This window comes from Garra rufa, chromosome 1, assembly GCF_049309525.1.
Source record: "Garra rufa chromosome 1, GarRuf1.0, whole genome shotgun sequence".
NCBI classification, from domain to species: domain Eukaryota; kingdom Metazoa; phylum Chordata; class Actinopteri; order Cypriniformes; family Cyprinidae; genus Garra; species Garra rufa.
This window is the reverse complement of record NC_133361.1, coordinates 105,021,173-105,037,935: the sequence shown is the minus strand read 5'-3', so window position 1 is coordinate 105,037,935 and position 16,763 is coordinate 105,021,173. Positions and strand designations below refer to the sequence as shown.

The window sequence follows — 16,763 nt, the reverse complement described above, 5'->3', positions numbered from 1 at the left end:
AGATAAATAACATAAGGCTATTAGTATGGTAAGACGACAAGTTGCCTTTCAAATATACATCTTAATTTGATGTTCCTTTAGTATGTTGCAAGTTAAAATGTATTCATTTTGCACAAAAAGTACATTTTACATTCATTTTGGCTTGTTAGCTTATATTTCTATTCTTGTTTTATTCTCAGTTCTGTTCTACCGTTGAATTGAAAGGATTTGTTGTGGAGTGATGGGAAGTAAAATAGCATAGTTTTACAATATGTTTGGCTGGCTGTATTTTATTATGACAATTTCAATGCTTAACTGCACTTTGTTTTTTCCACCCTTGTAAAAGTGGAAACAACTTACAATAGACTACTCCTTTTGTGGTCATCTAAGAGTAAGACATTATTCGAAACTATTCTAAATATTTGTTTTATTTGTGTAGGCTACATTCGCAATAAGAACAAAACATTATTTTTTTAAACGACGGAAACAAACAGGATGCCACTTTCTCAAGAGCGCATCACAAAAATTAAACTAAATTTCGCATAAAGGCTAGGGCTGTGCAATTAATCGAAATTCAGTTTCGGTTTTGATTTCTGCTTCAAACGATGAAAATGCATTAATGGAGATGAAACGATTATTGCGCTCCATTCACATGCAAATCAGCAAAATCATGTAACGCGACTTTCATAAAACGGGACGTGCTTGATTTATTAATGTTTCTTTGATGTATATTTTTGAAACTGATTTCATCCAGCGTTTAGATTTTTGTACTAGAAATGTATGCAAATTAGTGCTTATTTCATTGAATAATGCTCATTTGCATATTTAAACAACATTTCAGAAAACTGGTAATAGAAAAAATGTTGCGATTGTCAATGTAATCAATCAGCTGAGTGAGAAAGGTGATGACTATCAGTTCATTTTTTTTACTCTATTCACCTGCAGTGTCTCGCCTTAAAGTGGGATTTAAAAGGAAATACGAGCTATGTCTGAGTTTGGGTGATTTAAAACCAAAAGCAATGCTTATAAAAATATTTCATCTCATTTTTATATTAGTTATGTTTATGGAGAATTGTTGACATAATTTGAACACAGTTCAAAACACTTGAAAGATGAATGTAAATAGTTGCCTTAATATTTGGTAAGTAGATAGTCCCCATCATTTTGAGGTGAATGTGTTTAAAAGTCTGAAAAATCTCTGCGTAACTTTAAGGAACTTCACTACCAAACAGCATTTGTCTATAATTAAACACTTTTTGGGAGGTGTTATTCCATAATATTTACTTTTTATGTGTGTACCACTGATCAGAACTGTGCTAGCTAACCATGCAGTTATGCAACTTTTTTGTGTATTTTAGTATGCTTTAGTAGTGTTTTAGTTTCCAAAACATTAATGTCATGACCGAAACAGCTAATAATTCAGTATACTTTATCTTTATAATTTGTTAATAAATCCTTAACTTTGAAAATCAGTATGATCAACTTTTTGCGTTTTACAAAGAAAATTGGATTCAAAATACAACAAATCTCATAAATTACACTTGAATTATTGTTTAAAATATAATTGTTATCGATTTACCACTGCAAAAATGATAATTCAATAGCAAACATTATATATATATTTGAAATGTAGATGTAAGCAAAATCTTAACAGGTCAATATAACCCTTCCATAGACTTTTACTGTTTTGGTAGTGACAATTTTGGGGAGAAAACAAATATTCCAAAACTTTCTGAAAATACAATATGAGAATTAACTGCACAGTTACGAAAAATGTGTACCTTGGATATCATATCAATTTGCATACATACAATTTTTTTTTCCAACTCTGACTTTGAAACAATTTAGCAGAATGGCCCATATATTCGAAGATTTATGATTCACATATACCTATATAATTGATCATGAGTGTCCAGTTTCATATTAAGGTTAAAAGACGTCGAAACTATTCGTTTTTATTTACCTGACTGGATCAATTTAACGACGAAAATGCCGTCGAACTTGTTTTTTTAATGGCAGGCGCGCGTCTGACAGGAGTGGCGCGAATTGCTTTTACCTCAGGACAGAAAATTAAATAGGAAGCACATTAGGACGACTCTGTGAAAAGACTCAATTAACCTGAATTAACCAGTTTCATAATTTCAAATATAGTCAGAGCTATATGAATGTTTTCGTCGAGAGGGACTGTTTAATTCAGTTAACTTTTAGTATTTTACCTTAATGAAGGAGGCCTTGATGTTTGTAGATCAGCCTGTTGAACTGACAAGCCACGCCCACAACATGAATAATATAGAGACGCACAAACTCTAATATTGAATAGGTAAATCATACTGAATATCAAAAACCCTAAATTAACCGCTAAACATACATATTTGTATATGTTACCTAAAATTTGGAGACACGAATAGGATTGTATCCTTAAAACCGTTTTTATACAGAAATGCATAAGTAATATAAGATGAAGATGAGCATCGTGTTACATATTGTGGTGAATTGTTTGGACCAATTTTGCAGAATGGCGCATATATTCGACGATTTATGATTCACACAGGGCTGCCAACTCTCACGCATTCAGCGTGAGACTCACGCAATTGACACTTTTCACACGCTCTCACGCCACACATCCATTTTCTCACGCAGTCAAAAGCACCCTCAGTTAAAACTAATAATAAGATATTGGCTAAACAGATTTGGCAAAAGCTCCAGTGCGTATTTGTGTTTGTGCTCTGGAAATCGCCAAAAGACAACTTGTTTTCGTAGCGCTGAGCAATGTAGCCAATCACAGACATTTATGTTGATCTAGAACGCCTGTGATTGGCAATTGCGTTCTGAATTCACTCACCTCTAAACGCCAGATTGCACTTGTGGACTCTCACTGTAAATAAGCGGTTCATTGATAATAAAAGGACTTTTGCGATTAACTGAAGCGACACGTTTTAGTGATTATCAATGAAGGGCTATTGCGCACTCCAAGGCTACGTATAATCCGTTTAGAATTTGAATAAAAGTTTTGTTTTTCGTCCTGCTAACAGCTGTATACCCGGTACAAGAAGCAGAATTTCGGGAGTGATAAATCCCTCATGAATGAAGGATTAATTTTCGAATATGAGAAAAATATAATTTCTCAGAACAGCAGACTACAGAAAAATATTTGAATTTTCGTGTCAAAATATATATATATTTTTTAAATGCAGTTGCAATTATTTATAATGACTAAATCTAGGAATTCTTTTACTGCACATAACTTTTTACCACAAGAAAAGTAAATAGTTTTGCAGCACTGCAACAGTTATTTTACATCATTTTATAATAAAAACACAGTATGACATTTTTATAAATATATTTAAAAATAACAAATAATTTCACAATGCTGAAGTCAGACCAAATTTTAATAAAAAAACTGCTCATGCGAACGTGTGTAGCACCTTTTTTGTTTCATGATTTAAAATGCAGTGTTTAGTTCTAATTTTCAATTTATTAATATTTTTTTAACTGCAAAAACATTTCATTGCCAGAAAAAAAAATATTTATGGCTGGTAAATTCTCTCAAATCACCAAAAAATGTTGCTTGTATCATGAATAAAATGGCAGATATGGCAAAAAGTTTTAGGCCGTGCTTGTAAGTGTAGAAATTACAACTAAAGTATTGTAATTCCCCTACTGTAGAATAAGAGAAAATAACATACTGGTGAAATACTCATTTTTATTTACTTTACAGAATTGTTTTCCAATATTACTGTCGTTGGAATAATAATATAAAATTATTATTATTATTATCATTATTCTTTTTTCAAATTATTTTTTATTCTAATATAGACTGAGACAAATATCACAACTAATAAGAGGATTAAGTCCCCTTTAAACCTCAAGATCAAGTCAATTCACCAGCTTTTTTCTTTGTTTAGTTTTCACACTGAAACTGTATTGGAGCTCTGAATTGTGAACTCTCAAAGTACACCAGATAGATGAATTTAACTGTAAAATGTACAAAATTTTCTTACGGGGGAGCCGGACCCCCCTAAAGACACTGCTGTGGGAATTCTCACTCCAAGCTGAACTCAAAAGTTGGCAGCCCTGATTCACATATACCTATATAATTGATCATGAGTGTCCAGTTTCATATTAAGGTTAAAAGACGTCGAAACTATTCGTTTTTATCTACCTGACTGGATAAATTTAACGAGGAAAACGCGTCTGACAGGAATGGCGCGAATTACTTTTACCTCAGGACAGATTCATTAGCGGCGTTTGTTTGTTTTAGTTCATTTAGGTTTCCTAGAATTAAATAGGAGGCACATTAGGAAGGCTAGCAAACTTGTACTGTTTCACGACTCTGTGAAAAGCCTCAATTAACCAGTTTCATAATTTCTAATATAGTCTTTACAGAACTTTATGAATGTTTTCGTTGAGAGGGACTGTTTAATGTAGTTAACTTTCAGTATTTTACCTTAACGAAGGAGGCCTTGATGTTTGTAGATCAGCCGACAAACGTTTCTTAATGAGCGACAACCTGTTGAAGTGAATGACAAGCCACGCCCACTACATGAATATTAATGTGAAGACGTGCGTCACTGATGACGTAGAGACGCACAAACTCTAATATTGAATACGTAAATCATACTGAATAGCCTAAATTAACCGCTAAACGTACATATTTGTATGTGTTAATTACAAGGATTGTATCGTTAAAACGTTTTTATACATAAATGCATACATACATTACCCAAAGAATGTTTAATTCTATATATGTTATCGAAATATATACGCAATGTTATTTTTAGTAAAAATCAGTGCACATTATTACAAATAAAAAAAATTCCAACAAAATTTTCAGGATCAAATTCATTCATGATGGATAAAATCAATATCCTTGCAAACTGTTTGCAATTTTTCTGTTTTATGTTGCTTTCTAAATAAGATTTTGCTTTTGATATGAGAAGCACAAGTGCATGAACACATTTCTGTGAAGATGAATAAATATGAAATACACAAGACTTCAAAATCAATTTAATATTACACTGTATTTGATAAATTGCTAAAAGTAGTAGTTATTTGAGGAAATGCTTATTGTTCAGAACTTTCCTATTTCGTTTCAAACAGAATATGAAATCAGGCTGAACAGACTGTATCGATCTGTCATCTAAACTTACTCCAGGACATGCAAGGTTGACACGATTGTCTAAATTGCCGCCGTACGGCATCTCAAGAGCAAGTCTGTCATTTTATAGAGAAAACAACAAGCTCTGGATAATACTGACATCTTATTTCTCCCACAATGGTAATTTCATATGGCTTTCAACGTTCACATCAAAACGCAGCGTTCTAGTTCATCTCATATCCATACACCACCGTCATTTATTATACCAATGACTGATATTCTCAGGCATCCAAGGGGAACATGATGTATGCTCAAAAAAAAAAAAAAACAGATTAATGGTATAAAAGTGTTAATTAATCAGTTTTCCATAAATGGAGCTCTTGTGAAAACTGCATTAACAGTTCACCCAAAACTAAAAATGTGCCATCCAGATGTAGATAAATTTGTTTCTTCATCAGATTTGGAGAAATGTGTCTCACCAGTGGATGTGAATGGGTGCCGTCAGAACGAGAGTCCCAACAGTTGATAAAAACAAGACAATAATCCACAAGTAATCCACACCACTCCAGTCCATCGGTTAACATCTCGAAAAGACAAAAGCTGAAACAAATCCATCATTAAGACATTTTTAATTAAAATACAAGTCCATAATCCATAATAACACTTCCTCCAGTGAAAAAGCAGTTTACAAGCCAAAACTTTAAAGCGTTTGTCTTCTCCAGATGTTAACTGATGGACTGGAGTGGTGTGGATTACTTGTGGATTATTGTGATCTTTTTATCAGCTGTTTTGACTCTTATTCTGACGGCACCCATTCACTCCAGAGGATCCACTGGTGAGCAAGAGATAAAAAAAAAATGACAAATAAAATAAAATAATTTTAGCTTAACTTTTTTTTTTTACTTGATAGAATTTTGATGAATTCTGACGATCCTCTGGAGTGAATGGGTGCCGTCAGAACGAGAGTCCAAACATCTGATAAAAACAAGACAATAATCCACAAGTAATCCACACCACTCCAGTCCATCAGTTAACATCTCGAAAAGACAAAAGCTCAAACAAATCCATCATTAAGACATTTTTAATTAAAATACAAGTCCATAATCCATAATAACACTTCCTCCAGTGAAAAAGCAGTTTACAAGCCAAAACTTTAAAGCGTTTGTCTTCTCCAGATGTTAACTGATGGACTGGAGTGGTGTGGATTACTTGTGGATTATTGTGATCTTTTTATCAGCTGTTTGGACTCTCATTCTGACGGCACCCATTCACTCCAGAGGATCCACTGGTGAGCAAGAGATAAAAAAATGACAAATAAAATGAAATAATTTTAGCTTAACTTTTTTTTTTTACTTGATAGAATTTTGACGAATTCTGACGATCCTCTGGAGTGAATGGGTGCCGTCAGAATGAGAGTCCAAACATCTGATAAAAACAAGACAATAATCCACAAGTAATCCACACCACTCCAGTCCATCAGTTAACATCTTGACAAGACAAAAGCTGAAACAAATTCATCATTAAGACATTCTTAAAGTCTATAATGCATAATAATGCTTCCTCCAGTGAACAAGCACAGTTTACAAGCCAAAACATCTCTGAACTTTAAAGCTTTTGTCGTTATGTTGTTAACTGATGGACTGGTGTGGTGTGGATTACTGTGTTGTTTTTATCAGCTGTTTGGAATCTCATACTGACGGCACCCATTCACCGCAGAGCATCCATTGGTGAGAAAGTGATGGAATGAAAAATCAAATCAAAGTATTCAAGCATAACTTTGTTTGTTACTTGATAGAATTTTGACAAAATCCTCAAAACAATGACTTCAAGAAAATGTGCTTATCCTCAGGCCATCCAAGATTAGGATAAATTTGTTTCTTCTTCAGATTTGGAGAAATGTTTCATCCAACAGTTGCTCACCAATGGATGTGAATGGGTGCCGTCAGAATGAGAGTCCAAACATCTGATGAAAACATCACATTAAGTCCATAATTCTTAATAACGCTTCCTCCAGTTAAAAAAAAGCAACGTTTATTAGTCAAAACAGCTTTAAACTTTAAAGATTTAGTCTTCTCAAGATGTTAACTGCTAGACTGGAGTGGTGTGGATTACTGATGTTTTTTTCAGCTGTTTGGACGCTCATTCTGATGGCACCCATTCACATCCATTGGTGAGCACGTGATGAAATGACATTTCTACAAATCTGATGAAGAAACAAACTCATCCACATCTCCGATGGCACATTTTCAACACATTTTAATTTGAGCTGAACTTTTCCTATAAGCCAAAAATCCTAGTACTGAATCCCATTCGTTTTTTTCTGTAAAAGAGCTGCATTTTTATTCACAGGCTGCAAAGAAGAATAACTGAAAGATGGAAAGAAAAAGAAACATACATAAAGTGCTAGAACAAATACATGGCTAAAAGAAAAAAAAAAAAAAAAAAAAAGCATTCAGAAGAAACCGGTTGTTATTGCTCGTGCATGAGTTTAGACTAACCGTTATACGTCTATGATGCTTAACGGTATGCGGCGAGAAACTTGCAAAAAAATACAAAAGCCAATTAGCTTAAAAGAAAACGCATGTCTTCTGTAAATGCAACGCCTGCTAATACGACTGAGTCCAAACCACTTTAACCCAAACACTGCAACTCAAAAAAAAAGGAAATGCTACATGATTTTTAGGTTCACGTCGGCTTTGAAACGTTCAGCCTGAGAGACTCTGGTTTGTATTAAGAGATGAGCAAAAAGTAAAAAAAAAAAAAAAAAGATTGAAAATGACATTGTTTAGACATGATGGAGACTCTACTGCATGAACAGCATGAAGCAAACGTCTGGGAACAAATTCATTTAAACAGCTCTCGAAGACTCAACCGAATCCCAGCATGCACCTCTGCAGAGCTGGCAACCGCATCTTCATGCAAAACACTTCTGAAGCTTTAGATGATCATATAACACTGGATCCTGTGCCGGTCTGAATGTAATCTGAACAAAAGCAACACAGGCAAAAACAAAAGACGCGAATGAATTAAATGCAGCCGTATGTATCCGGTTGACCTCTGAACCCCGTGGGTCTCTCTGCATCATTCGCACAGTTCGGCGGTACTGGGTTAGTCTGGGTGGCGTGAGAAGGGTCGGTCGGTCCGGTGTGGATGCGGGTGATCTCAGTCCAGCGGCGTGGGGTCGGCGATGGGCATGGTGTGCAGAACCTCGTCCAGCAGCTGCAGCGCGCGGTGAAGGTGGATCTCGATCCAGCAGGGCGTCTCTTTGATGCTCTGCCGCGGGTAATCGGGACCCCAGCCCTTCACGAAACTCATGCGCAGGATGCAGAGGCGGCGGAGGTCGTCCACACCGATACCAGCGGCCGCAGACAAACCTATGTGACAGATCCATATTGAGTGAACCCATAATAATGATCACATGATGCACTTTACACCAAGATTCAGAACTAGGGAAGCTTGTTTCTGCCATGCAGTAAAAAAAAATGAAGAGGTTATTCCTTGCTTTTTCTTTACAATATCTTACAATTCTGCCTCTTTTTCTCTCTAATCCTTAGAGTCAGAATTGTAAAATGTAAACAAAATTCTAAGAAAAAATGCAAGATGTAAAATTTATAACTATTTTGAGGGGGGGGGGACAATTGAGAGAGATCAATTTCACAATTTAACGAGAAATTTGACTTGTGAGACAAAATTCTGAAATAACATTTTGTATAATTCTGCGTCAGAAACAAAAAAAACAACAACTGCAAGATGTAAACTAATTTCTGAGGGGAAAAAAAGTTTAAAAAAAGTTTTAAAAAAACACGCAAGATATAAACTGAGAAATTGCAAGAAAAAAGTGAAAATTGTAGGATAAATAGAATACTAAACTTTTGTAACAATTTTGAGAAAAACTTTAGAATTGACTTACCAAAAAATGACGACTTGTAAGATAAAAAGTTGCAATTACTTTTTTTTTATCATTTTGTCGGAAGAAAAAAAACAACAGTTGGAAGATGTCAAAATTGTCAAAAAAGTGCAAAATGAGAGAGATAAATTCACAATAAAAAAAGAGAACTTGTGAGCTAAAAAGTAGTAATTCTATCAGACAAATTAACTCAGAATTCTAAAAAAGAGTAAATGAAAAAATGCAAGATGTAAACTTTTATAACATGCAATTTTGAGAAAAATGTCAGAATTGAGAGAGATTTGTTTCAATTTAACAAAAAAATGATAACTTTGTTGCAAAAAAGTTGCAATTACTTTTTTTATCATTTTTGTCAGAAGAAAAAAAAACAACAGTTGGAAGATGTCAAAATTGTCAAAAAAGTGCAAAATGAGAGAGATAAATTCACAATAAAAAAAGAGAACTTGTGAGCTAAAAAGTAGTAATTCTATCAGACACATTAACTCAGAATTCTAAAAAAAAAGTAAATGAAAAAATGCAAGATGTAAACTTATAACATGCAATTTTGAGAAAAATGTCAGAATTGAGAGAGATTTGTTTCAATTTAACAAAAAATGATAACTTTGTTGCAAAAAAGTTGCAATTACTTTTTTTATCATTTTGTCAGAAGAAAAAAAACAACAGTTGGAAGATGTCAAAATTGTCAAAAAAAAGTGCAAAATGAGAGAGATAAAAAAAAACAACAACTGGAAGATGTAAACTCCTAATTCTGAAGGGGGGAAAAAGTAAGTTGTAAACTATATTCCAAGGGGAAAAATAGTTACAATTGCAGGATAAAGAGAATTCTGAAAAAAAGACAAAATCAGAATTTGAAGGAAAGAAAGTAAAAAAAAAAATTTAATTAAAAGACATGTACTCAGAGTTCTAAGAAAAAGGTAAAAAAAAAAAAAAAAAAATTGAGAAAAAATTAAATTAAGAGAGATCAATTTCACAATTTATATAAAAAAAATTGACTTTTGAGACAAAAAGCTGAAATTACTTTTGTATAATTCTGTCAGAAAGAAAAAAAACAACAACTGCAAGAACTAATTTCTGAGAAAAAAACCCCCAAAAGATATAAGCTAAGAGATTCCAAGAAAAAAGTAAAAATTGCAGGAATTCTAAAAAATATATATACAGTATATATTTATATATGTACATATAGTTTATTATGTATATACGCCGCAGCAATGGCTGCCCACTGCTCCGGGTGTGTGCTCAAAATAAAATAAAATACAAAAATGACAAAATTAGAATTCCATGGAAAAAAAAGTCTGAAAAGAATTCAGAACTCAGAATTCTGAGGGGAAAAAAATGCAAGATGTGAACTATTATAACATGCAATTTTGAGAAAAAAAGTCAGAATCTAGATATTTACAATTAACAAAAAAAACTTGAGAACTTGTAAGATAAAAAGTCGCAATTACTTTTTTTATAATTTTGTCAGAAGCGAAACAACAACTGGAAGACATAAACTCATAATTCTGAGAACAAAAAAGTAAAAATTGCAAGATGTAAACTAAATTCCAAGAGAAAAGTTACAATTGCAGGATAAACACAGAATTCTGAAAATAAATGAATAATAAAAAAAAGACAATCAGAATTTCAAGGTAAAAAAAAAAAAAAAAAAAAAAAAAAGTAAAAAGATGAATGCAAGGTTTAAACCTTTAAAGCATGCAATTTTGAGAAAAGAAGCTTCCATAGTTCTGAAATGAGTATGTTTGTTATACATCATTGTTCTGAGCAAAAAAAAAAGAGGACTGGCTGAATGAAAATGCAAAATGGAAACGCAACAAGACAACAAGTTTGAAGATATGAAACTATATGATTGAATTTTCAAGTATGGCCAACTAAAAGTGTGGTTCTGGAGTGTAAATGGTAGGAAAACTTACTGATAGCAGGTGCGATTCCTCCCACGGATCCGGGGCCAGGGATGTTTCCCGCCACCGCTGCTGCCTGAGCGGCCGCCGCTGCCTGAGCCGTCGCCGCCTGCTGCTGCATCTGTCTGTGGCACTGACGCAGATCAAACACCTGCAGCCAATGCAGTTTCAACTTTAAATATTGCGATGGTTTAACAAACAGGCTGCATATTTATTTTTCAGACTTATAGCAGATACTGTAAAATAAAAGATTTGTGAAACTGCTCTGAAATCCTGATCTGAAACAAATGATTTGTGAATCAATTTGCGATTGTTATTCAGATGGGGAGAGTGTATCGCGAATCATACGATTTAACCCTCTGGGCCTCCTCATTTAGGGGTCACACTTGGCTCCCTCGCGGTCAAAAGTGACCAAAGCCTTAAAAAGTAACTTTTTTTTTTCTTCAGGAAAATCAATTAAATACATTTTTGTTCAATAATATTTTGGGATTATTATTTAGAATTTTGAGCATTTTTTATGAATCTATGCAATATTTATACAGTTTTAATGAGCAATTTTTTCCCACTAAATTTATTATTATATTTTTTTAATTTAATTATGTATTTATTATTTTTCAATAAATACAACATTTCACATTAATATAGAGTAAAAGCATTTAAAATCAATTTTTTTAAGTGAAAATTGCACCATCTAGTGGCATAAAAAAATAAAAACTTGTGTAATGTCATGTAACCTCCTGTATCTCCCTATATACATACAGGGGCTTTGGGATTCCTATTGTTTTTTTTTATTATTGTTTCTTCATTTTAATAGGCTTTGCATTTAGAAATATATTCAGACATTCTAAAAGATAACTTTTGGCAAGGTTGAGATATTTTTTGATTGGATCAATTTCAGGTTTTGCATTTTTCTGCTTATTTCTGTGTGTGTGTGTGTGTGTGTGTGTGTGTCAGTTCTGTACTTTTGATATTTTAGAGTGTCACTCCTTGATTGCCGAACACTGCTTTTCAGCACAGTGGCTGATTTGTAGCTTGTACTACCAAAAGATTATCTGAATTATCACATTTTTTCGTATTTCCCATTCATTTCCTATGTCGGTCATTTTTGACCGCGAAGGAGCCAAGTGTGACTTTTTTTTTTTTTTGACCCTTTAACATATCCGAATCATGTCACTGATTTTTTTTTGTACTCGCATAGCTAATGCAACAAAAGTCACCAAGTGTCATCTCATTCTGATGAAGCTACGATTTTTAAAAATTCAAAACATAAAAATTTTTGGTCAAAAATGACCGAAGAGGCCCAGAGGGTAAATCGTTCAATTTGAATCATTCAATTCGCAAAATGATTAGTTTGAGATCAGGATTTTGGAGAGGTTTCACAAATCATTTGGCTTAGATTGAACTTCATACTGCGTATCACAAATTATTTTACTTAGATTGGAACTTTGCATACATTGTGAATCATTTGATTCAGAGAACTGATCGAGTCAAATCAAATGATTCGCATGCTTGAAATTTCAAAAATCATTTGAATTTAATTGTTCAATTTGCAGAATCAAATGATTCGTGACATGCAAAGTTCCAATCTGAATAAAATGATTTCGCGGCATGCAATTTGAAGTTTGAAATAAGTCAAATGATTTGGGAAAGCGCTCCAAAATCCTCATCTGAAACAAATGATTCGTAAATAATTTTGCTAATAGAATGATTCAAATCAAATGATTCGCGATACACTCTCCCAATCTGAATAACAATTCGCAAACTATTATTTCAAATCATGACTCTGAGCACAGATCACGAATCATTCAATTAGAATCACTCAATTCACAAAATGATTCACAAACCCTTTCACATCTGAATCAAATGATTTGACCCCGAAATAGGCGTTTTTGGATACCAGGGTTAGTATTGTTAACTAAATCTAAAAAAAAAAAAAAGTATTAATTGAAATAAAATAAATTTTAAATTGAACTTATTTTATTTCAGCTGGGCATTTCTCAATTTTATTTCATTCAACTTCATGCGCAAAGAAATTTAAATATAAATAAATAAATTATTAATTAATATTATAATAATATAATATAATAATATTATTATAATAACAATAAAATAAAAATATCAAAATTTTGAAAAACTATAGACACGTTTACAAATATAAAGAAGTAATAAAAAACTAAAATAATAGAAATGACAAATACATAAATTACTTAAACTCTAAAATTAAAATAAAAAAAGAAAATCTAAAAACTATTTTAAAATATGAATAGAAACTATAATTGTAATCTCAATTACTCTAAATTTCTTTCCATAAATTAAGCATAATCAAAGCTAAAGTCCTGAAGCTGGTTGCCGTTTTCTCAGCTTCTGATTTTTTTATATAGTAGTAAAAATGCTTCTGGGTCAAAGACGAAAAAGTGTTTAATCATTACAACAATAGGTGCAATACTGCTTAAAATTGTTGTTTTTCCCAAAAAAATGTTTGAAAAAGTTTATATTTAATTGCATTTTGTTTTTCTGAGCAAAAAATAAACAACACATTTTCCCCTAATTTACATTCAGTATAACAATCTTGTCAGGCATATTTACAATTTTTTTTGTATTTATGACATTAAAAGACAAATTACTTTCACTCCAAACACCAATTAGTTGTAATTCTACATTTAAAAAAAATAAATAAAATTGCGATTATCCTAGGTTTTGCCTATTTGCTAAGAATTTTTTACTAATTTAAAACAATAAAATGTAATATGCCCCCTTAATTTTTATACAGTGCCTTGCAAAAGTATTCATACCCCTTCATTTTTGTCACATTTTGTTTTGTTGCAGCATTATGTTAAACTGCTTTAAATTAGTTTTTCCCAACAATAAATTTACACTCCATACACCATAATAATGACAAAGCAAAAAACAGATTTGAAAATTGATTACAAATAAAACACTGAAGTAAGTAGATTGCATAAGTATTCATCCCCTTATCTCAGTCCATAGTTGAAGCAGCTTTACAGCCTCAAGTGTTTTTGGGTCTGATGTGAGCATCTTTGCACATCTGCATTTGGCAATTATCTGCCATTCTTTGCCTCACCTTTTCACCTCTCCATCTCTGTCAGCTTGGACATTTTCTAGAGTCCTAGTTGTTCCAATCGTCTTCCATTATGGAGAATGCTTCTGTCAACCTTCAATGCAGCAGATTTGTTTCTGAACTCTTCTCTAGATCATCGCCTTAACGCAAGTCTGTCACTGAGCTCTACAGGCAGTTATCTTGGTTTTTGCTCTGATCTGCATTTTCAGCTGTTAGACCTTTTCTAAATCAGACTCATTCAAATGAATTTGCCACAGTTTAACTCCACTCCAAGTGCAGTAACATCTAGAAGCAATATGAATGCTCCTGAGATACATTTCCAGTGTCCCAGAAAAGGGTATGAATACTTATGCAACGGGATGTTTTCAGTTTTATTTTTAATAAATTTGCATGAATGTTAAAAACCTATTTTTTGATTTGCCATTGAGTAGGGAGTGTAGATTGATGTGGGGAAAAAAAGTAATTTAAACTAGTTTAACATTAGCAGCAACATAAAATGTGGAAAAAATTAAGGGGTATGAATAATTTCTATATATTTTAATATGTGCAAGTCAGAATAATCATGTTGTTTGAATTGTTACATAAATATTGAGTTACACTGAATGACAATGTAACACTATTTTAACAAAATTGGCATTTTATTCTCCAAAAACTTTTGAAACCTTAAAAGTAGACACTTTACTTACATTTAATGTGCTTTCTCTGGACATAAAATCACTTTTGCAAATTTCTTTTAATATAGACATCTTAACATCTTTGACCCTTCTATTTACCTCACATATTTCTGTGTCATTTTTGCACTTGTCAAAATCCTAGAAATATTTATTTAATCTTTTTTCTCAAATTCTATTTTCTCCATTGTAATCTTTCTAGATTCCATTTTAATGATGTAATTCAATTTTTGGACTCAATTCAATTTTACTAATCAAAAAGCATGTGTAATTAATAGAAATCATGGGGAAAAAATTACATATCTGAATATTTATTAAATATTATTATATAAATATTTATTTACAAATCTTTTTTCTCAAATTCTATTTTCTCCATTGTAGTTTTTCAGGATTCCATTTTAACGGTTTAACAAAAAATGTTCTATTTAAATTTTTCTGCACTCCAAAAACTTTTGAAACCTTAAAAGAAGACACTTTACTTACATTTAATGTGCTTTCTCTGGACACAAAATCACTTTTAATATGGACGTCTTAACATCTTTGACCCTTCTATTTACCTCACATATTTCTGTGTCATTTTTTCACTTCCCAAAATCCCAAATCTGTTGAAATCCGAAGTGACTCTATGTCTAACCTTGATGTAAGCGCTGGGGTAAATCTTGTGCACAGCGTCTCCAGGAGCGCGGCCGGCCTCTCGGTCTAAGTAGTAGCTCTGAACGAAGACGGCGTGATCGCTCAGACAGCGAACCCAGACGTCCCCTTCTCCTTTACATTCCAGCTGGACGCCCTTCCCGATGTGCAGTCTGGAAACAGGCACGCAACAAATCAGATCAAGCCCAATAATCAGCAGTTCAATCAGGATTACTGTGACGGCTGTACCTCGCCCTCTCGATGGCCTCCGTTCTGTGGACGTTGCTGAGCTGGCCGAGGCAGAAGCGGTCTCCTCCGGACGGGTCCACATAGCCGTCCACGGTCACGATGGGACAGGAGGAGGGAACTTTAAAGGTCTCGCCCACTTGGACGTCCATCTCGAAATAAGCGATGGAGCACCAGTACTCTGGAGCTGCCCGAAATCAGGACACCATAAGACACCCGGAGCATGAGCGAAATCAGATCAGAAGAGAATGAGACTCTTACCAGGGTGGTTGGAGATCGGTGGCTGAAACGCGATTTCGTTGTGAACAGGCCCTGAGGAGGAAAGATACATAAGGTTGAGAAAATCCACAAAAATTTTCCTTAACCCTTGTGCATTGTTCACAATCACTACCCTCTCGTTATGTTCGTGGATGAAAACATCCACTAAATTAAACTGCTGTAAAAATGTATCAGATAAATATTTTTTTTTAGCATAAATCTGTTAATCAACCTCAGTCCTGATCAAAACTACCAAATCTTTTGAAAAAATTCAGGATTTTGACTATTTAATTGCCAAGTTCATAAATGATGTCACTGATTTTGGGGGGGGGGACACACAAAATGACTTATTTTTGATATAAAAGGTAATTGTGGCCTGGATTTTTTTTACCTTTTTAACAGTCTTGGACATGTGAAAGATTAGTAAGAAGATTGGCTTTCATGCATTGTTAGTTTTGGCGCAGCATCAGATTTTCATTTTTTCTCCCTCATTTGTTGTTTGTGGCTGTTTTTGCCCCATTGACTTCCATTATAACCACATTTTTTGATTGCAAAGCCATGACACCATATAATGCTGAATTCTTGATTGTTTGTGGTTTTCCCTGTTGGGAAGGGGTCAAATTAGTCAATTTTACAGTTGATTATCAGTTGGCCCCATTAACCCTTTAGATAGGCCTTTGCAAAAAAAAAGCTTAGTTTTACATAGAGTTCTATGGAGTTTAACGGCATATTATAGTGTGCTTGTGTGTGTGTGTGTGTGTGTGTGTGTGTGTGTGTGTATGTGTGTCTGAGTGTGTGAGAGTGTGTGTGAGTGTGAGAGAGACCTCTGTGCACCTTGATACATCTGAGAAAATCAAAATAAGCACCTCAGCCTCTCAGAACTATATGGTAAACAAATACATAAATATACTTTCTTTGTTTTTGTTTACTCCATGTCGTCTGAGAGCTGAGGTGCTTATTTTGATTTTCTCAGACGTATCAAGGTGCACAAAGGTCT

The 16,763-nt window shown here is 33.4% G+C and overlaps 1 protein-coding gene across 1 annotated transcript; it reads right to left on the bottom strand.

The window, feature by feature from the left end:
* Positions 1-4,981: 4,981 nt before the first annotated feature.
* On the bottom strand, positions 4,982-15,860 carry LOC141326263 (mothers against decapentaplegic homolog 4). Its single transcript, XM_073834990.1, has 5 exons — positions 15,770-15,860; positions 15,512-15,695; positions 15,267-15,435; positions 10,895-11,033; positions 4,982-8,451 (listed from the first exon to the last, which is right to left on the bottom strand). The coding sequence occupies exons 1-5, from the start codon at positions 15,837-15,839 to the stop codon at positions 8,240-8,242; spliced, it is 774 nt and encodes a 257-aa protein (XP_073691091.1). The 5' UTR covers positions 15,840-15,860; the 3' UTR covers positions 4,982-8,239.
* Between the last annotated feature and the right edge of the window lie 903 nt (positions 15,861-16,763).

Excerpts from the sequence above, each read along its gene's own strand:
- LOC141326263 (XM_073834990.1), bottom strand. The coding sequence starts at position 15,839 with ATGTATCTTTCCTCCTCAGGGCCTGTTCACAACGAAATCGCGTTTCAG. Across the intron at positions 11,034-15,266 it reads ACCCCAGCGCTTACATCAAG|GTGTTTGATCTGCGTCAGTG; the intron begins GTTAGACATAGA and ends CATTGGCTGCAG. Across the intron at positions 8,452-10,894 it reads AGGAATCGCACCTGCTATCA|GTTTGTCTGCGGCCGCTGGT; the intron begins GTAAGTTTTCCT and ends TCTGTCACATAG.